Raw genomic sequence first — 23,223 nt, forward strand, 5'->3', positions numbered from 1 at the left:
CCGAGAGCCGGGAGAGGGTGCTGTTAAATTTGGCGATCGTTCCATTGCTCTCCCTGTGCTGCCTTTCCCGGTTTGTTCCCCCACCCTCCCCAGCCCCTCCGAACAGGGCGCTTTTTAACTCCTGGCCGCAGCGGATTTGCACTTTGATCAGCCAAGATATAATAGCCCTGATGAAAAGCATCTTTCACTTCATTATAGCCAAGCTCCTAAACTGGAGGGATCGGAATTGGGGCTGCAACTGCTGAGCACTTGTGTGGTAGCAAAGTCCCACAGATCTTTGGGGTAAAGGATGCCCCAGAGCTCGCTTTGAGCTGGGGCTCTGCCAAAAGGGCCCTTAAAGCCCTCGGCCATGAGCTGTGTGGGATGTAAAACAAGAGCAACTGCCTCTGGGACAGGGAAATTATCACTGTCACGTAAACAACCCTTTTGTTTTGTCAGGGGCAGACATTTGTTACCACTGGGTGACTTTGTAAGATTTTCTGCCCTGTTTTAGGATGAAAATAGTTATAAACAATTTATAAAAGGGAGAATATATTGCTTTTCAGCTTTGAACCAGCCATGGGACCATAGGACCTCTCTGCATCATAGACCTAGTTAGTTTTTAACCCAGATGCAAATGCTACCCATTTAAAATAAGTCTGAATTTTCAGTAAAATACAAGCACTGTTATCCAAAACTGAACTTTCAGGTATTTTTCTCTCCTTCCCTCACTCTGATTTTTCAACCCCTCCTTCCCCACATCAATGGGTTGCCAAGTGCCATGGAAGAAACGCAGCAGGAACAAAGAAATGGGAGATGCAGAAGGTACAAGAAGCATCTTTCACTGCTCAAGGGACTTTCTGCAACTTGTTCAGGCAAGGGCTGGCTCAGACGTGAGCCCCTGTGTCATCCCATCCTCCAGGAGAAAAACACACCAGGACAGGCTGTGAACAACTGTGCTAACAGGGGCTGAGAGCAGAAAATGGGATAACTATGGGATATGAAGTGATCTTGGCCCAAACTGTGTTCAAAACACAAACCAGCTGTAAGCACACGGATATGGTGTATTGGTAGAGTATTTTAATTTTTTTAGCTGAGAAACACAAAACAAGGTAGAGTTCAAGGCATGCAATCAGGCACTAAACTTCTCCAGCTTGTTTTTTTTGTGCTCATACCTTCAGTGTAAGTTCTATGAAGAGCAGCAGATCCTATCTTTAATCTCTACACAAAGCAACTGAGCACCCACTTACAGCCTGAGGTTTTATGCAACGCTTACAGTTGTTCCTGGAAAGCAGGATTTACTTGTAGGGAAGCAGTTCTTTTTCTATCTGTGTGTTTTGTTCTATGCCACATAGAGCAAATGTCATCTATTTCCCAAAGTAAGTTTGGCCAGTGACAAAATCAACAAAAGTAAAATAACTTTCTCCACATAGATACAAGTTGCAATTACAGATATCTGCTTGCTAGGTTTTAATTTGATTACTGTTTACTGAAAAATACAGATAATCTAATGAATAGGAAAAGGTCTTTGATTTCTGTACCTTGCAAGTCTACTTCTTGGTGTTCTAAAAAAAAAAATAAAACAAAACCAGATACCATAAACAAGACAGCCAATGGGGCAATCCACTTTTTACCTCTGAGGTAAAAGAGCAATTCAAAGATTAAGGGTTTTGTGGATTTAGGCATATTAGAATCATAACAGGTATTGAAATAAACATCACAGGTATTGAGATGCTGCTAAAAAATACATTTTCATTTGAGTAACTTCAGTCTGGCAATAGTGTAAAGCACCTTGGTGTCTACTCATATGGGGCACTCGCTTTTAACAAGCAAAGACAGTACCTGGTAGGCAGCACAGTGCCAAGGAAAATGTTGTTTATAAGCAGCTACAAACAGATATTTTCTCTCTTTAATGCCCTACCTTTGTCCATGCAGCTCCTGGTTTTATTCTTTATATTTATTTTAAGACATGATAGTCAAAGACTCTTCTCCCTTTTTCATGCATTTTTTAAATCAATATGATTAAAAATGAATCTGCTGTGCATCCATGTGATGAATGGGGTAAGAGCTCATTCTGCATTTTTCCCATGAAGATCCCCATCCTGAAGTTTTCAATATCACTAAAACTTCTGCAGCAAATACTGGGGAGAGACAAATCCCAACTCCTAAGCTGGTTAAACTGCTCACTCCCAAGGAATTCGATGCTATCAGAAGTTCCATCCTGTGCTGTGGCAGGCACTAAGAGATCGTTGTTACAGTGGATTTTCAGAAGAGGTAATCCTGAAATTACAAAGAGTTGGCAAGTCCAGAACTGGATGGTCCCATTTCCTAGGACCCCTCAGAAAAAAAAAATAAAAAAATAGCTTCATGCACGTGTTTAATTCATCCCTATTTGATAAAACATTGAAATACAGCTTAAACGTGAGGTCAAATGCCACAGAAAGTGCCTGAAGAAATATGACTTCACCATCAAATCTTTTGAGAGCATAAAAGGAAAAATAACTCAGTGCATAAGAATTACACCTTACAACAAGCATATGGAGGCACTGACCTCTCCTTTGATTTTCTACAAACGAGCAGGGCATGTAGCTCTGGGGGAAGAATCAGAACTTCCATTCCCACTTGTACATCTAACCAGGGAAAAGCCCAAGGAAACAACTTTCTTTGTACATCACCTGAAAGAGTGGCTCAGAGTTAAAGAGGAATAATCAAGTCTAGAAAGTGAGTTTGCATTCTCAATAATGGCAGCCTAGATTTAGCTTAGAACACTGATGGTGACAGTAACATGCAAAACATATCTGGCCTTTCTGACAAAAAAAAGAAGTATAAAATGTTCAAAAGCTAACTGTGCATTGAGATTAGTCAGCACATAAACAAAAGTTCAAGACAAGCAGTGCAAAAAAATTGAAAAAGTAAATAATGAGAGAATGTGAAACAGCTAAACTACAAACTGAGAGGCCTGTAAATAGAGTGAGTAGTTAATACACTTTCCCAACTTAAACTGCAATTCAGTAACACTGAAAATGAAATAATTAAAAAAAATACTTGAACACCTGAAAAACTGTGCCCCAAGATGTGCTTTGCAGCTCTGACACATTCCCAGGACAACATGGGAGCTCATGGGGAGTGTCTTCCTTTACCCTCCCCGACATTTCACCTTTCATGGCACCGGGCAGAAATAAATTCCCCTTCCTCTCAAGCTTGGTGTGAGAATGGCTGAACCCCAATGCCAACCCCCTGTTCCACTGCAGCTCTCCAAAAAGTCATAATTAGGGGGGAAAAAAATCCCTGAAATACTTTTCTGGAGCAAACAAAGCAAGGCAGGGTGACTTTAGTGGAGAGATTTTAGTAAAACAAAACCAGATTTGGTTTGTTGATCCTTTGCCAAAGTGCTCTTGCTGCAAAGAGCAGGATTGTCCTGGAGACCTGGGAGAGACCAGATGCTTCCCAACACTGATGTTCCACTGACATGCAGGACATGCCCCAGGGAAGGTTTGCTGGAATCAATGTGCCCTAGTGGGATATTTACTGTCACGTTTCCTAATGGCAGTCAGAAGTTCTGCAGAGACTCTGTCTATTTTAGGGCTTCTGTTCCCAAGGGAATAAAGATTATTCCACCTTCTGAAGAAAGTGATTGTCTACTGCCAAAAAAAAGGAAAAAAAAAAGGGGGAAAAAAAAGGGGGAAAATTAGGAAATACAGAAATTAAAATCATGACTAGAGAAGTATTTTGATTGAACAATGAAGGCAAAGCTAAACAGGTATCACCATGAAAGAAAGATACATAGGAAGGGATTGGATTCTACTGAACTTAAATATGAAAGATGCTGTCCCTTGGTGATTGGATTTGCTATGAATGACTCACCCACAAAGTAATGTGAAATGCACTCCTCAGTAGCTCCTCCCAGCAGTTCAGGGTGTAAAAGCTAGTCACAAATAAAAATTGCAAGGCAAAAATAAAACAACAACCACCCTGTCTCCCACTTCTCATCATCATTGGCGACAAAAGAAAACACAAGAATTGAAAGCATTTTAACCTGTGAAATATGGATGGCAAGTCATGCTCTGGAGGAACACCTCAGCCTTTTATCCAGGAAACAGCCTTTCCATGGGTGCTTGGTTAATAGCTATCATGCAAAAACAATTAGTCATTCAAGCAATTAAGAAGGTAAATCTCCTAAAAAGGTTTGGAGCTTCCCAAGCCCTAAATGCAACTGCTCTAACCCTAGACTGTTCCTGAGTGTAATTTCATTACTGTGTTGCCTCTCCTGAAGAGACCCGTTGGATCATGTGTTGTAAATTCTTGATGCTCTTTTGGCTGCAGTCTGAGCCTCTGGTGAATTCTCCTCTTGCTCCTCACACTTCTGATGGTTTAGGAATATGTCTGACTTCAGGAAGCGGCTGTAGCTGTCGTATTTCATGAGGTTGAATATCTGGTAAGAGAGGGGAAAAAGAACACAAAACCAATGGCCTAAGGAAAAGGAGATTTTTAAATGGGAAGGACAGCATCAATTCTAGGGTACTTTTGTTCTGCCAGTAGGTTTAGGTTCCACGGTCACTGTTTGGCAATAACACCCATATTTGTTTAAGAATCAGATTATGTCTTTCACAGTAGCCAGCTTTGCAAACCTAATGCTGAAGGTGGGAGCTCCCATGCCATGGTCACACTGTAGGATGGTCAGAAGCACAGGTGAGAACAAGCAGGACAGTGCCTGGTGCCCTCCCGGGGCAGCTTTAGCCCTGCAGAGCTCCCAGGAGTGAAACCCAGCAAGGGTGCCCTCCTGGGAGGGGGTCTGGAAGATACTCAGAGGGACAAAGCAGAGCTGAAGAAAGAGAGGGGCCTTTTATGCACCTTTCTGGTTGCAATTCCTCTTGAACATTACAGAACTACTCATTATATATATGGATACTTGCAGAAAGCCTCTACATAATTTACACAAATACAGAAACTTCAAACTGAACCTAGACTGAAACAACTGGTTTGACTGAGGTTTCTTAAACTTATGCCAGTATTCCCATCCTTTTTAGACTACTGCATCAAGATTGGCCTCAGGCCAGCTCAGAAATGTTGCAGGTACCTTCCACAAAGAGCTGATCCGGTGCAGACGTAGTTTACCAGATAAAATGTGGTTTTAAATTGGCAATGGATTAAAGTGGTGCCTTTATGCTTTACACTAGGCCAAGAGCTGCCCCTCTTCTCATGGTCAGCATGGAAGCATGAAGTCAGCACCAAGTACAGCTCTTCTCTCCCAGGGCTTGAGTTCAGGCTCGTCCCCTCAGCATTGCTTCTGCTCCTCTATTTGTATCCACCACAGACAAAAAAAGCTACAGCTCTTTTGGAGTTTTATGAAAACAGAAAGGTTTGGGAGAGGAGTCTGGAAACTGTTCAGGTGCCAAGGTCAGGACTATATATTTAAGCTGGTCTTGCAACAGAGTGGAAGAAAAAAAAGTTAACCTCAGGACTGTAACTGAGGCAAAACCAAAGCCAACATCACCCTCAGCCTATTATTTCACTGGAGCCTCTCTGAGTCATGTTTCAGGACTGATTACATTTTATGGTACTCAGAGTAACTCAATTTCCAAGACAAATTTCTGGATTCTGACCTGCATGTGTGGCTAATCCATGTCTGGATAACTTCAGCTTTACCTTTACAGTCTCCCCTCTAATTGAGAGTACAACCAGGTAAGACAACTGTTTGCTAGGAGGAAGAAAACAGCCTTAAACTGCTTTTTCGTTCCACATCCTCGAGGAACCTGGACAGATAAAGGCAAACATCCAAAACTTGACTGTTCTTGTCTGTGTGTTTGCTGAAATAGCTCCCTTACAAGTAAATTACATGGTGGATTTTACCAACCACTGTTTATTTGCATGTTTAAATATTTAAGTTCGTGTTTAGAGCTGTGGAAATACTGTTATGTAAGCTACATATTGGAATATGGACAATCCCAAAGCACCCACTCCATGCAGGCCCTAATCAATGCAGTTAAACAAAGCCAAGCCAAATTACACCCCCAGGCATTGGCCAACTACAATGTAATTAAATTTATCCAAGCAGCTCGAGGGAAAAAAGAGTAAGGAAGACCTTGCCTGTTAAAACATCATGTCAGTGTTAAGAACTTAGACTTCTCTTGTTCCTGGTATCACTTAAAGCATCTGCCAGAGAGACAGAGCACTGCAAGATCAACATCTTCTGCAGCCTGGTCAGCCAAGTGTACAGAAGAGGCAGATTTTATGATCACGTGCAAAAGCAGAGCCCTCTTTTGCCCTTCCCCTCCTCCCATTGCCTTTGTGCAGCAGCAACATTCACCCTTCAAGTATTTTTAAACACAGATTTCTATGAACCACTCTGTCACCACTTCAGTCAGCACCAACAACTGCCCCCAAGCCATTTGTTTAAGGCCACCCTGTGAGCACAAACCCACAGCCCACCAGTAGCACCAGTCAAACCAGCAGGTCTCTGGAGAACCCAAGTGCTGGTTCCCAGCAGTGCTGCAGACCAGGCTGGGGCTTCCCAGCTCTGCCTTTTTACACTTCAGACACACAGCACCAGCAGTAGTTAAGAATGTTCTTTAGAGAACAAATTACACCACTCTTCATAACTTTATAAGGATTGAAAACTAGAGAAGACCATAACTCTTCTGAACTATTATCTAACAGCAGTAAACAGTAGCTTCGAGCAGTGGAATCCTGCAATGACCCATAAACGTTCTGCATTTGTTTGTAAAAGTTCCCAGACTGTCTTCCCACACTAGTGGGATTCCTCTACCATTGGTCCAGCACGTTTCCAGTTCAGGTATCACTAATCCTTGGCTGCCCATGTGCGTGTCATTTGTAAAACTGCAGAATATTCTAACTCCACTAGTCTCTCCAGCTTCCCTCTCATAATCACCCACCCTGAACTGCAGTGCTTAGATTTACCAGAACATTTCTTTTTCCCTTCCCCCCCAGCCAGAAGTTTTTCCATGAAAAACTCTGCTTCCTCACATGGAAATTGAGTTTCAGACATTTCCACTGCTAATGACTTGGAACCTGCTTGAAAGACAGCAGAGCCTTTGCTCCTCAGACTCCTTCAACTGACCCAGCCAGTCCCAACTACTGTGTTCAATACCTGACTGAAATGGGTTGAAAACACTATTTAAATCAGTGTGCTGTTTCTCCACAAAAGGAAAGAGCCAAATGGAAAATGCAGGTAGTCCTGAGGATGGTACAGGATTTAAAAATAGTACTGCAAGTGCTGGAAAGCTGCAGATAAGAATGACTCACTTCATAACTTCAGCTTTAAAATCAGCTAAATATCAAGGAAATTTACCACCCAAAGATATGCCTGCAAAATATCACCTAATTTCTACCAGACCTCCCAAGTTCTTTGGGAAAAGGCAAAGCAGATACTTCTCCAAGTTACAGAAGAGGAGGCTTTTCAGAAAATTGTGTTATGTTCATATCAATATAAATACCAAAACAAAGCAAAATGAAGAATCTTGAGCTCTCAAGGAAACCAGTGGCAACTATGGAAACAAACACCAGCAGTGACTCAGCACAAGTGAACACACAGGAAAACCAAGGCACTGAGTTACTCAGCGGGGGGAGCCTCAAAGTACCCACACAGGAACCCGGGAGAAAACTTCACCCAGTTTTCCAGGAATGTCCTGAGCTGGAATTAGAATGGCTGCATGGAGTGTCTTAATTAACTGGCCTCAGTTAGATGGGGCCCAAAACCTGTGGTACCTCAGAGCAGCTGCATTTAACCTCACCAGCACGGAACCAACCCAGCTCTGTAGCAGGGGAGCAGCAGGCAGATTCCCAACCTTCCTACCATAACTTGTGCTCAGAAAGCAGAGTGCATTAAAAACAGACAAAAAATGATGAAACTGTGTTAGAGGACAAAATAACTTTACCTGGTCCTGGAGCTTCTGAAACATGAGAGGGTGAGGTGTCTCTAAGATGGTCTCGCTCAGACGGGACTGCCCTTCAACGTTGACCTGGGAGGAAGCTTTACTGGACAGGAAAGTCATGTAAATCTCTTTAGCTTTTTCTTGCATCTGCAAAAGGACATATTTATTTCAAGCATTATTTGCTGTGTAGATAACCTCTGTATTGGTTAATGTGTTGTTGGAGACAGATCTAGGTCACTTCTTGAGGTCCACATCCTAAAACTGAAACACGTTCTGAATTTAAAAAAAAAAAAAAAGTAACAAAACACATAGATCAGCTTATCTGTGTGTGTTCATCTGTATTGGAAAAAAAACATCTCTGCAGGCAAACATCTATATTGACATCAGTGGAAGCACTTTGGTTAGAGCAAGATGTGGTGTTTGAATCTGAGTATCCAGTGTAGAACTGCTCAGCACTACTTAGAAGACTATTTTTACTAACAGATCATCAGTATGTGCAAGGAACCCAAAGGAAAAACACTGTGGGAACTTACTGCAAGGCAAACCTAGGCAAAGGTAGTGTATAATCCGTGCCACTGTTAAATAACTTGTCATACTGCAGGCTTTGTCTTAACTACCACCCCAGAGCAGCTCACCTACTACACTGACTACATGAGCAAAGAAAACACCAACAACTTGACTGAATGGTAAAGATAAGGCTCCCAATAGCCTCTGAAAGCTGGTAAATAAGGGTAGGTGTGACTTGCACAGAGCTGTTTGTTGGTGTTTGCCCTGATCTCAGAGTTCTTCCCTTGGCCAACCAGTAACAGCAATAACATCTTGACCCAACCAGCACCTTTAAACTTCAGAGCAGTGAGTGAGTGGTCACAATCCTCTGAATGCAAGCTCCTCCTTGGCCAGAAGGTTGGATAGGAGAAAGCCAGAGGGGTAGAAAGAGCCAAGCCAGGCAAGAGCCTGCTACAATCCAAATTCTGTGCACTGAAAAGAGGAACTGTGTGATCCTGAGCCCGGGGTGCTCCTCAGTGTTCCCCACAGCACCTCTGCTGAGTAACCACAGCCCCACAGCAGCTGAAGGGCTGTGTCTTTGATGGGAAGGGGGCTTGAAGAAGGAAGCATTTAAACCCTTGCCCGTGAAGGAGCCACAGAATTTCTTTCATGTCTTACAGCTGAGATACATTTGCATTTGGGGATAATTAGAACAAAAGCTGCATGTGTTTGAGAATTCAGGAGGCCTAAAGAGTTAACTCTCTCGCTGCTGAAGGGGACACACATTTTCCAGTATTTTTAAAACAGATTATTCATCTGATGGGTAGAACATTGCATGTCAGGTGCATTAGGTCCCAATGAACTGTTTTTAACAATTTCTAATCTTTCCAGTTTCACAGATCAGGGAGGACTGGGTCAGCCACATCTGTCCTACATGAGCAATTAGTCCCATTAATCAGAGGTGTGACTGCTTTAACTGGCAAAATTAATGCCCTAATGCAGACACAGCAAAGCTGCCTGAGCTATTATTGCAAGAGCAAATGATTGCACTGCCTAAATAAGTTTGAACCTGCTGTCAGAATTCCAACAACATTTGAGAGAATGGTAAGGGACTGAGAAAAAAACTGCCCTCCTACTGAGTCAGTGGAAAAGAGGAAATAAAGGGAGAGGAAAAGAAGCACACACACCCAGGGAAAAGCTGCAGTATCTGCTCAAAAGTTATCTGCTCTGCTCAAACTGCCAGGCTGTCCTTAGCTGCTGGCTATTCAAGGCAGATGCAGCTCCACAGCAGCCACAGCACAAGGTGCTGCTTGCCCAAGGACTCAGGAGCAAGCTGGGCACTGGAGAGAAAGAGCAGAGAAAGGCTGGAGGGGAAACACAAAACTAGAAGTGACTGTGAGGAAGTTTAAAGAGCGAGCAGGGGAACCAGAGGACTGCGTGGGAGGCTGGTGAAACAGGGAGGCTCTCTGGATTTTGTGGGGAAGAATAACAAAGAAAGGAAGTGAAAGAGCTGTGGCAGGGAGAGGGGGCCGTTGGAGAGGCACGGGGGACCTGGCTTTATAGCAATGGGAAAATATGGAAATGCAGAGCTGAACCTTATGGGCTCAGCTGCAAACAGGAGTGTTGTGCCACGTCTGTGCTTCAGCAGTAGAGCATCAGTGTAACTACAATTTATGATTTGTTTTAAAAAGAAAGTACAGCTAAAGCTGCCAGTGTGTTTATGCACACCCCAAAGGTGATTTGGGGAGAGCCAGGTTCAGGTGGAGGAGACAGGGTTGGCCCCCTTCAGTCAGGGGCATTCCTTGTTCTGCATCAGCCTGAAGCTGATGGCCCAGCACAGGGGACTCTGCTCTGGAACTGAAAGTACTCTTAAACTGGGATCTTGTTCACAGGTGGTTGTTAAAGGATTTTTGGCACTTCTCACTCCCATCTGTGTGCTCTCCCCAGCATCCGTGCCAAATTCCCATTTGGAGTACAAAGTTCTGTCTGCAGCAATCCCCCTCACTATTTCAAGTGGATACAATATTATTTCCCACTTCCTTTCCTAAGGTCAAACTCAGCTCTCAAGCATGAGTGTGGTTCCCAAATGAGGTGGATGGAAGCCCCAGATGCTCATCAGAGCAGGCTCCAGCAGACAGCAGCTGTGCAGCATTACCCAGTCCTGCTAAACCCTTGCTACATTCCACGTGGGAAGAGACAGAGGGAACTCCTGAATATGTAACTTTGTTCTGAAATCGTCCTCTACAAAACTTCCACGTGGATATTTTGGTGGGCTTTAGCAATAGCTGAAAATATTCCCCGTTGCTGGAAGCATTTATTGCAATCTGTAATTTATTTTAAAAGCTCAGCTGCAAGAGCAGAAACATTGAAACCCCGGGAAGCAGCACAAATGACATGCTGTTTGTTTCATTAACAGTCCCAAATGCAACAACTTGTGACTAACTCCAATAAAATACTTAAAGTTAAATGTTATTCACTGATCCCCACCACTCCCATCTCAATTATTAAATATGTGCCCTATGATGAGGAACATATGGGTGGCAGGAGAGCTCACTGCTACAAGTGGACTTGACCTAATTCCTGCCAGTGCTGCCTCTGGTCCCATGATCCAAAGGGATCTGGCTGCAGATCCTGGCTGCACACAGGCCCTCAGTCAAGAGGAAGGGCACAGAGAAGATGTATCTGCACAACATCTTATAAGATCTGCCTGTGTTGGCCTGACCTAAGTCAGCTCCTGGCAGAACCCAAGTGACTGTGGTGAGAGTAACAAACTTATTAAGCCGTGAGGAAAGGCCCAGGATGTTTCCTTAGAATGGCACTAATGCTGCTAGTTTGCTACCAAAGGAAAGCAGGAGCAGAGTGAGCCTGCATCTACCTGCCAGGACCAGAAGGAACATGAGGGAAGGGCAGAACAGTCACTGAGCCAACCAACCATCCTACTGGAATAGCAGCCCATGCAGAACCAAACCCTGCTCCAGGCTGGCACAGAAAGGGTAACAACGAGCACCCCTGGAACAGTGGTACCTTTGTGCAAGTTTAAACTGACCAAGAAAAACCCTACACCAGAACTCTCATGCCAAGTAATGAAAAGTTTGTCTTATACTTTAAAATAGGGGGAAAAAAAACATTCATAGAATCATGGACTGGTTTAGGTTTGAAAGGACATTAAAGGTCATTTAGTTTCAACCCCCTGCAGGGATAGGAGACACTTTTCACTCAATGAGGCTGCTCAGAGTTCCATCCAGCAATGGCTTTGAGTGTTTCCAAGGACAGGGCAGCAGCCACCTCTCTGGGCAACACCTTCCAGTGTCTCACCACCCTCACAGTAAAGAATTTCTTCCTTGTGTCTAATCTCTCCCTGCCCTCTTTCAGTTTAAAGCCATTTCCCCTTGTCCTGAGTCCCTCTCCAGCCCTCTTGGAGCCCCTTTAGTTACTAGAAGGGGCTCTCAGGCCTCCCTGAACTTGTTCCAGGCTGAACAACCCCAGCTCTCAGTCAGATTCCACAGCAGAGAAGCTCCAGCCCTCTGAGCATCCCTGTGGCCTCCTCTGGACCCACTCCAGTCTGGGTTATCTGATACCAGCTTCATCTGGCCAAAGGTCTAAGGGGCTTTGAGTTAGTTTCTCTGGTAAACCAGTTTTAAGGAGAAACAGGTTATAAAACAGGTAAAAAATTGTTTTTAGGATACTTTGCTCACAGTAGATAGACACAAACCGATTTCTAGAAGAGTCGCTTTCAGAAGACAAATTCAGGCTTCACGCTATCATAAACACTGGAAATATTTCTATTTTTTGTGCTTTTCCCAGCTTTGTCAATTATCTAAACAAAGGTATCCACAAGCAGTAGCTATAAAAACCCGCTGTAAGTCTGTGTCATTCTAAAGCACATTTATTCCAGCCAGTTAAAACAGTTTGGGCAGTACTGTGTAATGATTGGTACTGAATAATTAATCCAAACAGAACCTACTTCAGTCTCTGTCCATTCACTTGGCAATTCATTCAAGGATTCACTGAGCTCTTATCTCTGTACATCACTTTACCATTTCCTGGCACGTGCAATCCTAAAATAGCTAAAAATATGGAAATTATTTAGCAAGGGAAAATACAATTATTATCCCACTGCAAGGCATGGGACCTTCCAGAAAAGTAGACTGACCAGTTGTTCTTTTCTGAAGACCATCTGCATTTGTGAACCTTTAATGAGGGAGGGAAGCAGCTGAAACAGCACTGAATGTTACAAAGTGCTCAGAAAAACCCAACATTTTCCTCTTCTTGGAAAATATATTATTTTTTTTGGGGGGTGCGTGGATTTATCAACACCAAAAAATATTCACAACTAATTTGAAACTTCTCAAGAAAATAACAGAACTAACAAAAAAAAAAAAAAAAAAAAAAAAAAAAAAAAAAAAAAAAAAAAGAAACCAGTCACAAAAGAGTTTTTCAGAAACAACAAAACATGATAAATATTTTAGGCCTGACTTTATAGGCTTCAAAGTCTAAATGTGAAAGTGGATCCTGTATTTCTGATGGGTCTAAATGCAAACCAAGGTCTAAGCAGTGGAAAAAAACTTACTGGAGGTGGCTGCTGAAAAAATTTCCAATAGAGCGTTTGCTACTAGAAAGATACAGCTTTCATGAAAATGAAAATTGTCTGCAGGTATGTACTGATTTGGATAATATGTTTAAATTAAAAAAAAAAATTTAAACAGGCCCTCGCTTTTATTTGTTTTGTAACTTGTAGTTCCATAAGGCAAAATGTTACATTTTGATACTGTGAAATATTTTTGTTTGTGCTGTGCGTTATTTTTATGTTTCACTAAAGAATTACAGTGGTGTTTGTTGCCATGTAATAGCTGCTATGCTTTAAAAATGGCCTGAATGAAATGTCTTTATGTTTGCAAGCAAGATGATGCAACATCATTAATGAATCATTGAATTAACAAACCTTTTACTATTCCCAAGCAATTACTAAAAGTTCAGAGGTTTCAAAACATGGGAAACTTGACAATTTCAGCATTTTGTTTTGATTTGACATAGAACCAGCTTTGTTTCCAAACAATTCCACCACGATGATTTTAGTGCAATTTCTTCAAACACGTTTCTTTGCATTCACACAGAGCACGTTACACAACAGGAATGTTTTAGCTCCAGCTCTGCTAAGTAAACTTTGTTGACAACTAAAATTTTATTCAGGAAACATACCTGTTTTTTTCCCTGTGTTTTCTTAAATTCTTCACATGCTAGCCAGAACAAAACGTTTTCTTCACTAAATTCCTTCTTTAAAAACTCCTAGGAAAGAGAAAAACAAACACACAAATGTTAGAATTCAATTCCTCAGCTGTTTTTCTCTCTCCCTACTGTAGCTATTAAAAGTAGAAGCTGCCTACAGTGAATTTTACCATGAGTTTACATAACCCAGTGTAACAGAACCACTGCGTTAGTGCATCTGCACATACCAACACACAGAGGAACAGCACATATTCTGCGTTTTGGAAGCACATTCCAGGAGGATGATGGGCTCCATTTAATCTCAGAGCACATCAGTAACTAACAGGAATAGTTTCTTCAGCCTCCCTTAAATAACTCGAGCACTTTTACAGCCACTACTCAAAGGGAAATCCAAAAATATATGAGCTCATTAGCTGGTGAGTATAATGAACTATTTTAATGAGAGTCACAGATCACCTGAGATTCTCATTTGGTACCTTTCTGCTTTTTCTAATGGGTAAAATCTCTATAAATAAAAGTATTTCTAAATATGATCATCAGTGGCAATAAATTCACTTCAGTAAACTAAAGCAGAAGATGTATCTGCATTCTCTGCAGTGTTTAACACAGCACATCGCTCCAAAAGTGAGGCATGCTTTAAAAGGGGAAAAATGAGCATTAAATTTATTTATGAAACATAATGGCTGAAACATTTATAGCTCCAAGATCATCAGTTTTCTCTTTCAAGTGCTAGAAAATAGAGATCAAGCAGTGCCAAGAATTAAACAGCACCAAGATTACTTTTTTCTTTTTAAGAATTCAGAATCAGTGTTTTGTAATTCTAGTTTACATCACTTGTTAAACCAGTCTGCCAGGACACCATGTTAGCCCAGAGCATTTTATCAATAGCATAATGGGTAATTCCTATTCTTACATGCAATAAGGCAAGAAACCTTGAAAAACCAACTCACCACCCTCACCTAATTAAACCTCAAGCCACTTTGAGCTGCACAAGCCCACACTTGGTAGTAAAGTGACAGGGGATACCTTTCAGTGCAGCTGCTAAACACAGATTAAGAGTCGTCAGGCTCAGAGACTGTCAGTGGTAACTTTGCTTAATGGATGAGAATAAAGAGCCCAGATGAGCCCTCAGTGATAAATAGCACTTGGCAGGAGGGAGCAGTGGCTCAAGGACTGCGGTTTATCCGACAGTGACTTGTCAGGAGCAGACAGATCCCATTAGGAAGATGCAGCCAGGAGTCCTGCAGTGCCTGGCAGGAGGGAGCTCTGGTGGCAGCGGGCAAAAGGCGCTGCCCCAGGAGCTCAGCCGGTGGCACAGCTCCAAATGTGCCACCTCTGCTCAGGGCACAGGCCCAGGAGGAGCCACATCTCTGTGCTCACAGCCTGGCTCAGCTGCACCCTGCCTCCTGCAGCTTTAAATGCTGACTCTGTTCTGTAGAAATACCCATAGCTAATATAGCCACCCTAAAGCGTTTCACTCCTTCGGGGTCCTCGAGGAGGTTCTCCAGCGACGTGGCCCATTTTGAGGTTCCTTTCAGGGTTTGGTGGCTGCTGCTTGGGTGACCCTCGCTGTCATTTATCTCTGGAAAAAGAAAAAAAAATCGAAAGAAACACCACCTTCTTTAGAAACGGCACAAATGGCAGTCACACGTGGATGTCTCCCACATTCCCCCCGCACCCTGGGATCACAGCTGCTGTCTTTAAAGGAAACACCATAAAACTGAAGATAAACACACACACACATATATACTTGAATTCTGCTTTGCCTGTGAGGAGGCAAAAATTCCTTACAGTCAGATAATTCATGAGCACTGTCACTGTTCTACAGGAGGTCAAGCACCTTCTGCCTGTGGAACACAATGACCACAGTCTGTGTCATAAAAGGATCATTTGGTCTTTTTCTGACACTATCTACAGCATGGGCTCCTATAAAGCAATTCCTGGTCAGTCAAACATGTGAAATTTACTTTTAAGAAAAGAACCATCACTGGAGGCTGGAGGTTGGGTAAAAGCAAAGAGAGAAAGAAAAATAATGCTTTGTTCAGCAGGAGAACCAGTCCAAGATGTTAACCCAGCCTAACTGGGAGGAAAGACAGCTGGCAGAAGAGCCTCACTGAAGCTGAGTCAACCTGGTTTGGGGCAAGGGGGTGGGTTTTCTCTTTGTTTCCAAGTCCACCGAAATTCTCCTTTTATAAGGTGCACTGGGCTGTGCCCACATCTGCTCTGCCAGCTGCCTTCTCACAGGCAGGAGAGATGGCACACAGGTTATATTTTCCCTATCCCAGGGACAAGTGCATTGCATTCAAGGCTGGTGATGAAAAAAAAAGAATTTTTTGCTGTCTACCCTTTGGAAAACCTATTACTTGGAGGGACTCCAAGGATTTGCTCATCTGAAAAACTCTAAAACAGATATAAAGTGCTTGGCCTTCTCTCCTCTCACACACAGAATGCCCTGGAAAGGCAGGAGGGGCAGGGCAAGGGAAGTCAGGATAAGAGCTCCATTTCAGGTCACTACACGCTGGAGAGGGGCACAAAACCCTTCCTGTAACCAATACAGCCTCTATTTATTTTAATAACTCCTTCATTCCACTCTACCAACTTTTTGGAAATATGGATCATAGTAACTTCTGCTTAAGCTCTGTTAAAAAACCCTTCTTCCACCACGAAACTAAACCTCAGGAAGTATCTCAAAAAACTATCTGTGCAGAGCTGTGCTATCAGATGCCCTTTTCAGCTGGTAACTGGAATAAATGCTAAGGTTAAAGCCCTGCACAACACTGGCACGACAGCAAAGCCTCCGGGGTTTGAGTTGGTAGGGACCTGTGAAGTCTCTGTTTTCCTAAAAGTGACATGGAGCACTGTTCTAAATGAATGAGCATCCCTTCTCCTGTGATAGGAGTGGGGTTTTTACAGGAGAAGCACAGTCTGTGAGCTAAAGGCCAGCAGTCACAGCCAGGGGATTGCCCCCAGGCCACTCCTGCAGCCCTCAGATGTGACACGAGCACAGCCAGTTAAAGCTGCCTGGGTTTGCCCACCCCCCCTTGTGCAAAAGGATGTGGTTCTTGATTATCACTTGCAACATTTATTTTAGCAGCCTGACTCAAAGTATCTGGGCTCCTAATCTCAGTCAAATCTGTGAGATTTAAGTGGGAATAGCCAAGTACATTGGACCAGAACACAACAACCTCTGAGGAGCTTGAACCTCCTGTTACAGTCGTGCTCACCCGCAAGCAGAAGGGCAGCTCTGTGTGTGCAGCTGCTCGTGGCCTGAAGAACCAGGCCATTCCCTTATTTAATACATGATTTAGAACAGAACACATGGAAATGAGATTTTATTTCTAGCATTTCTGTTCCAGCCAAACCTTCAGTGGACATTAATGATTATTTTGAAAAGCAGGTATTTCAACGAGCCAGAGCACCAAAGGGCAGACCCAGGGCCTTGAGAACCTAAAAAATATAAATTCTGGTGAGCAAAGACCAGAATAAGTGCTCCATATACCCAGGATACACTGATCTCCTTCTCCTCAGCTGCTTTCACTGGTCCCTCATTTTACTGCTGGCTATTCTGTGTCCTCCCTGATCATCATCCTCACTTCCAGCCTACCCAGCACAAGCCAACTCTATTCCCTACGTTTACATTCCCCTCCTGCTCCTCCTTGTCAACATCCAAACTCTTCTCTCGCTTATGTTCCTGCTCCCCTTCTCCCTGCCTTCTCCTCCTACAGCATTAATAGAAAAAACATTTGGTTTTGAAGGGAAGACCTGCATGGCTTCTTCCCAGTGTCCATCTGCTGTGCCTTGTGCAGGGCTCTGTTACTCTGCTTGTTTCCTCACTTCACAAGCTCCTCACAGCCCAGAAAGTCCTGTGGTACCAAGATGAGGCTTGTCTGCCCATTGCAACCCTTCTATTCACCCCTTGCCTCACTCATTGAAGCTGGGAGCTCCCAGAGCAGAGGCTGGGGGATGTCTCAGGTGTTGGGCAGCTCTGCTGCAACCCCAGCCCAGCCCAGGCTCAGCCCACACCGAGGCAGGGGACACCAGGCAGACCCTCAAACCCCCTGCACACAACAAACACAGCCTTAGGTACTGCAGCACCACCCTTGTCCTGAGCAGACCCCCAAAACCACAGAAACTGCCCCCCAGCAGCCTGCTGAGGACATCACCTGGCTGGTACCACCCTGCCAGCGGTGGCACAGCTGTGGCACAGCTGGCAGGGGCCAAAGCTGGGACAGGGAAAGTGCCAGCAGCTCTGGAGGGCTCAGGTCTGTGTGCTGGGCATGGCACTGCTCAAGGTCTCCCTCTGGGCTGAGCATCATCAATCCCCATGTTCAGTGTCCCTCTGCAGCCATAAAACATTAACATTCCCCTTCAGTACAAACATAAATGATACATGACAGTAGGAAACACCCCGGAATTTTATGAGGACATTAAAACTGCTGGGTATTTTTATTATACCCCGTTAAATACGCCATCACCAACATATATTCTAAAACAAAAGTGACCCAACCTCACCCCCAGTTAGGATCATAACTTCCCACGCCACGTGCTGGTTTCATTCAGCAGATTTGAAGTGTGATTTCTAGATTTCTTTAAAGAGTTTAAAAGACAGGAAAGAAGTTTTCCCCACAAATGACTCCAGAAGCTGATCCCCAAATCCACCTCCCATAACACATTACTAAATTACCTTAAAAATTATACTTCCACTGAAATAAATTAATGAGTCTGAAATGATTTCTTTGAAAAGGCAAGACACCAATAAGTGTAGTTACATGAATGATTCTCCTGAAACCTTTTTAACTCTGTTTGGCATCTATAAAGATAACTTTCTCCTTTTAAAAATCCTCTAGCGACAAAGTTAGGTAATATATGCTTGGAAATAACAAGCTTGATCCCAGTGTTTAACAATATATATACATTTGTAAGGTCATTTAAATGAGGAAGGCAGACATCTGCTGATACTGAAAACGGGGAGATAATTTTGTGCATCTAAAAGGCTATTACAAAATGGCAGTCCTTCCACCAGTATTTCTGTAAAAGTAACACACAGGATGCAAAATAGATAATAAATACATTAACTACATTTCTTACATTGCAATATGCTAATTATATTTCATAGCAGAGCTTGCTGTCGTTTACTGGGGTTAGAAACCAAGAGGCAGAGAAAGCCAGCAAAGCACACACACGGCAGGGCCCAGTTGTAAGAGTTTTCTGCTGAAACAAACTTTCCACCGAGTTGAAAATGTGCTTCAGAGACACAACTGCTCTCACGATGTGCAGGGAGCAGCCAGCACAGCAACTGACTGAGTGCTTGTTTTAACATCACCCAACTTCAGAGGACTCCATGCTAAGAGAACAAACAGGCAGCTACATTAGCTGGAGCATTATTGCAGAGGAGACTCTTACAGAAGCTGCCTTCCCATCACACAATAGCCCTGCAGCACCAGACTGCGGATAAAGGCTCTTTGTGTGAGAACGGTAAGTGCAGCACTAATAATGTGTAATTATCAGCTGAAGAGTGCTATCAAAAATGGCAAATGTTTGCATTCTCCAATCAGGAACTTGGACCGAAACCACAGAAAGCGTCAATAACATCAACATAGACAACTTTGCAGGTCAAAACTCGCAGTTTTGGGCCTTGTTTTTGACTGAAAAAAATAAAATAAGTGGAAAGCCGTCAACTGTGAGTGACTCAGACCCAGCTAATTGAGTTAGACATGCTGATCGCTCTGCCTTCCAGGAGCACTACAACGGTTTCCCAAGCTGCTGCCACTCTCCAGCTGTTGATATCGTGGCCCATATCAAGCAGCACAGACTCACACCCTCCACGGAATCCCACGGAGCACGTCCCTTCCTAAACGCCTGTTCCACCCGCCTCTTTCCCACACACGCCTTTTGCAAACTCCCTGGCAAATAAATGTCACACAAACGTTTTGTCAAAATGACAAAAGCACCACGTAAACAGAACGTTCCTTATTCTGTATTCAAGCATTAACGTAAAACAAGAAAAGCCATCTCAATTTCTTCTCGAAGAACTTCTGACCGCACCTGCCCTTATTCACCTGGATCATAAAGCTGCGAGCCATGAACCTTTATCATTACTTTAAAAGTACTCTGAATACCTTGTCTTTTCCTAAGCTCAGCAGAAAGTCTATCCAGCAACAATCCCCAGTCCAGAATTAATAAATCCAAGGCATGAAACAGTGGCAAACTTCATAAGTAAGCAGCTGAAAGGGGGAAATTCCCTTACTTTCCATGCATCCAAGCATCACCAGATGAATCCTCGCATAGCAATTTTTTCCAAGCAGCAGCTGAGTTTTAGACCTTTTCCTTACAGCAGAGCTGCCCTTCACATGTCTTGGTTGTTCAGAGCATGAGCCTCAACATCCTCTTTTGACTGTCTCTAGCAACAGATGGCTCCTGGATTCCACTTTTAACTATAAGGAAGGAAGCTAAAGGGACGTTCCGCTTTTGTAGCATCTCTGGAAGCGTTCACCAGACAGATATCCTTGAAAAAAACAACCAAAGAACCCCAAAAAAACCCCAACCCAAATCAAGTCTAGACAAACACCGCAGCTGGCTTTTCTTAGAAAGATTGCAACTTCTTCCTGCGCACAATAAACTGTAGCACTATTTTCTAGGATTCGGAGATTGCTACTTTTCCCCCAGTTGTTTCAGCACCGACTGATACCAGCCATCACCGCCTCGGAATGGACAGACTCGCGGCAGCGCGGGCAGAGAGCACACAGCCACGGCACAGCGCCCGGCTGCGCAGGGAACTGGGAACTCCTTGGTAACTTCCATTCCAGCTTCAGACGCTCCCTCCAAAGGCGAACTCTTCGAAGTCGATTCACAGCCTGACTAACCGCGCTCTGAAGCTCTGGGCTGTTACCTCGCCCCCAGTAAGAGCAGCCCGCAGGAGCTGGGCACTGAGAAGCGGCTGATGAGGCAGGAGCCCGAGCAGAGCGCAGCTCCCTGTTCCGCGGGAAGCGCCGCTCCCTTCCCGGCACGGTCCCGGCACGGTCCCGGCACGGTCCCGGCACGGTCCCGGCAGGTCCCACCGCGCACCCCGCCGAGCGGCACCGCCCCCCCCCAGCCGGACCCGCCGCGGGGCAGCTCCGGCTCCGTCCGCAGCTCCCGGGGCCGGAGGAAGCGGCGCGGCCCGGGGACGGCCCGGGGACCGCCCGGGAGCCCCTCGCTCCCCCGCGGCGGCGCCGGAGCCCCGCAGCCCTCCCGGCCCCGGCGGTCCCCGCTGCCCCGGGCCCGTTACCTGACGGCGGCCGCTTCCTGCTGAGCCTGCTCACGGCCCGGTTGAACATCCCGGGCGCCGCTCGGGCCGCGCTGCCCGAGCCCCGGGGCGGCCGCGCCTCCCCCGCCCCGCCCGCCCCGCTCCGCTCCCGCCCGCACGGGGCGGCCCCGCCGCGCCCGCACCTGCCCCGCTGGGAACGGCGCTTCCCACGTTATCCCGGGCCACAGGCACCGCCAAAGGCAACGGGGCGATACCGGGGGGTCACCCCCTCGCCGGTGGAGAGCGGCGCCTCCCCCTTCCCCTTCCCCGCGGGGCCCCCGCTGTCCCAGCCAGCCCCACTGTCACCCCTTTTCCAAACAACGCTGTTAAGTCAGTTCGCACAGATCCATCTCATCCCTCCCTGCTCCTTCCTCCTCCCGGCTCAAGCCTCCTGCTCCTCCGTGGACTCCTTGAACAGCTATCCCGGCCAGCCTTGAGCCACCAGCCGCCCTCGTGTCTTTGCCGAGCAGGTGCAAGAAACAAAAACCTCCCCCAGCACGGTCACCTTCATAAAACCGTGTGCTTTCTTACCAAAATAGACATGCCAAGCTTTTTGTGCTGGGCTGACTCATTTGCTCTTCCAAGACTCGGAAGAATAATTCTTTCCTAACAGAAAAGAACAATTACAATTTTAACGAAGGTATTTTCGCTTTCAGAAATATCTTTTTTACCAAAATATTTGATCGAAAATCCAGCATGTGATAAGTTTGTGTAATTCTGACAATGCTGTAAGCCATCAAACAATTAACTCAGGAAGCACAAGACAACAGTAGTAGGAGGCAATGGGAGTGTTTAAATCCCACTGGAAGCATCACTGATACACAAAAAGCAACAGAAACCACTGTTAGCAGACAAGTCAACACTTGTTTTATTTCCACCTAAGCCAAATCCCAGCCTGAACACACAGTAATGCATTGCTAACTAGCTCCATTCGCAGAGGGAACTTGGATGGGCTCCCCATCCCACTGAAACGTATGGATATTTTCCACTTACATGCACAAGGCCAAGATCTCATTCCTGGGAATTGGTGACACCAGAAGACTCACACAAGAATCAGTTGCATCTGTGCTTCCAAAACAAACAGCAGCACAATACCTTCCAGCTGAAGGGATTTGGCCTGAGCATCCCTGGACTTCTGCCTTCAGCACCAGGGCCAAAAGCTGCGTTAGCTGGTAAAGATTTCTTGGCTTTTGGTGTGGATTTAAAAAAAAAAAAAAAAGAAGAAGAAGAAAAAAGAAGTTTGCTGCTTTGCCGAGGGAACAGCACAACAGCTGCACATGGCATTTCCAAGCAGATGTGTGAGGCAGGCACAATATTGGGAATACAGCTGGAAATTCCGTGCAAGCACCAGAAGAGCACGGGCTAACACCACGGCAGCAGCAGGGCCCAGGGGAGGCACACGGACAGGCACATGTGACAGGGATGCACAGGGGGGCAGTTCTGGGAGAAGACAGCTTGGGCATGAACTCCCAAAAGTTTTTTTAGTCACATCTACCAGTGCCAGGTATTTCAGGCAGTACATTCACACCCAAGCAGTACAGACACCACCAGATTTTATTTTTGTTTTTTTAAGAACCAGGTCACAGATCCCCAAGTTTCTATTTTAAGTGTTAAGAACTAGTACTCCCAGGACAACTACCTCATCTTCAAGCCAGAGTATTGACAACAGGTAACTGGAGCAGTTTTAAAACTCAACATCATGGATTTGGAGTACTTAAGGAATATGAATGCTTAGAGGCCAGCAATTGCACCCATGGTCCATGTGCTGGTGCCTCCAAGAAGCCACAGGGAGCACAGCTCTCTGTCCATTCATTTATGGGAAACCTGACCCACAGTTTGCCACAAATTAACCTGTGGAAGCACACACTTTCTGTTCCTTTCTTCCTCTAGATACAAAACTTTGTTTCCACCCCTTTTCCTTGAAAACGAGCACATTCGGGCCACTCCTGCAGACAGTACTCCAAGGTGGGCACACCAGTGCCTGCTCCAGCAGGGTCATGTTCCTGATGCTGTTCCGTGTCTTCTGCTCTCATGTTCAACACTCAGTGCTTTATCAGACAGAATGACATGAGGGAATTTTCCTTCCAGATGAATTTGGTGGAGACATCCAAATACAGTTCCTTTGCTGGGGATTTTTCTGCCTTCTTCCACAAATAACCTGCAATACCCACATATAACCACGTGCAATTTATGACTTCATTCATTCTGTGCCAGTGTCCACATACCACTTCTAAACATTTTTACACCTTGCATGAATTTTTACCATCTTTCCCTTAACTTCACAGGGCAAAGCTTCCCTTAAAAATGAACCAATAAATGTGTTTCACTACCTTTGGCTGCAGCCAGGCCAGGCCA

The 23,223-nt window shown here is 44.8% G+C and overlaps 1 protein-coding gene across 2 annotated transcripts; it reads right to left on the bottom strand.

Moving 5' to 3' along the window:
• Positions 1 to 1,039: 1,039 nt before the first annotated feature.
• On the bottom strand, positions 1,040 to 20,941 carry RGS10 (regulator of G protein signaling 10). 2 transcript variants are annotated; one of them, XM_027746463.1, is made up of 5 exons: positions 20,851 to 20,941; positions 15,047 to 15,165; positions 13,557 to 13,643; positions 7,875 to 8,018; positions 1,040 to 4,411 (listed from the first exon to the last, which is right to left on the bottom strand). In XM_027746463.1, exons 1-5 carry the CDS (start codon positions 20,897 to 20,899, stop codon positions 4,265 to 4,267), a joined length of 546 nt encoding a protein of 181 aa, XP_027602264.1. In that variant the 5' UTR covers positions 20,900 to 20,941; the 3' UTR covers positions 1,040 to 4,264. The 2 variants fall into 2 exon arrangements, with proteins under 2 accessions (XP_027602264.1, XP_027602265.1); XM_027746464.2 differs by lacking the exon at positions 20,851 to 20,941 and adding an exon at positions 19,831 to 20,556.
• Between the last annotated feature and the right edge of the window lie 2,282 nt (positions 20,942 to 23,223).

This window comes from Pipra filicauda, unplaced genomic scaffold, assembly GCF_003945595.2.
Source record: "Pipra filicauda isolate LSUMZ 115617 unplaced genomic scaffold, ASM394559v2 scaffold53_size3534045_pilon, whole genome shotgun sequence".
NCBI lineage: Eukaryota > Metazoa > Chordata > Aves > Passeriformes > Pipridae > Pipra > Pipra filicauda.

Bases quoted from the DNA above. Each gene is read 5' to 3' on its own strand.
- RGS10 (XM_027746463.1), bottom strand. From the start codon at position 20,899: ATGTTCAACCGGGCCGTGAGCAGGCTCAGCAGGAAGCGGCCGCCGTCA. The intron at 15,166-20,850 runs GTAACGGGCCCG...TTCTTTTTCCAG, and splicing joins CAGGAAGCGGCCGCCGTCAG to AGATAAATGACAGCGAGGGT. The intron at 13,644-15,046 runs GTGGCTATATTA...TCTCTTTCCTAG, and splicing joins AAGGAGTGAAACGCTTTAGG to GAGTTTTTAAAGAAGGAATT.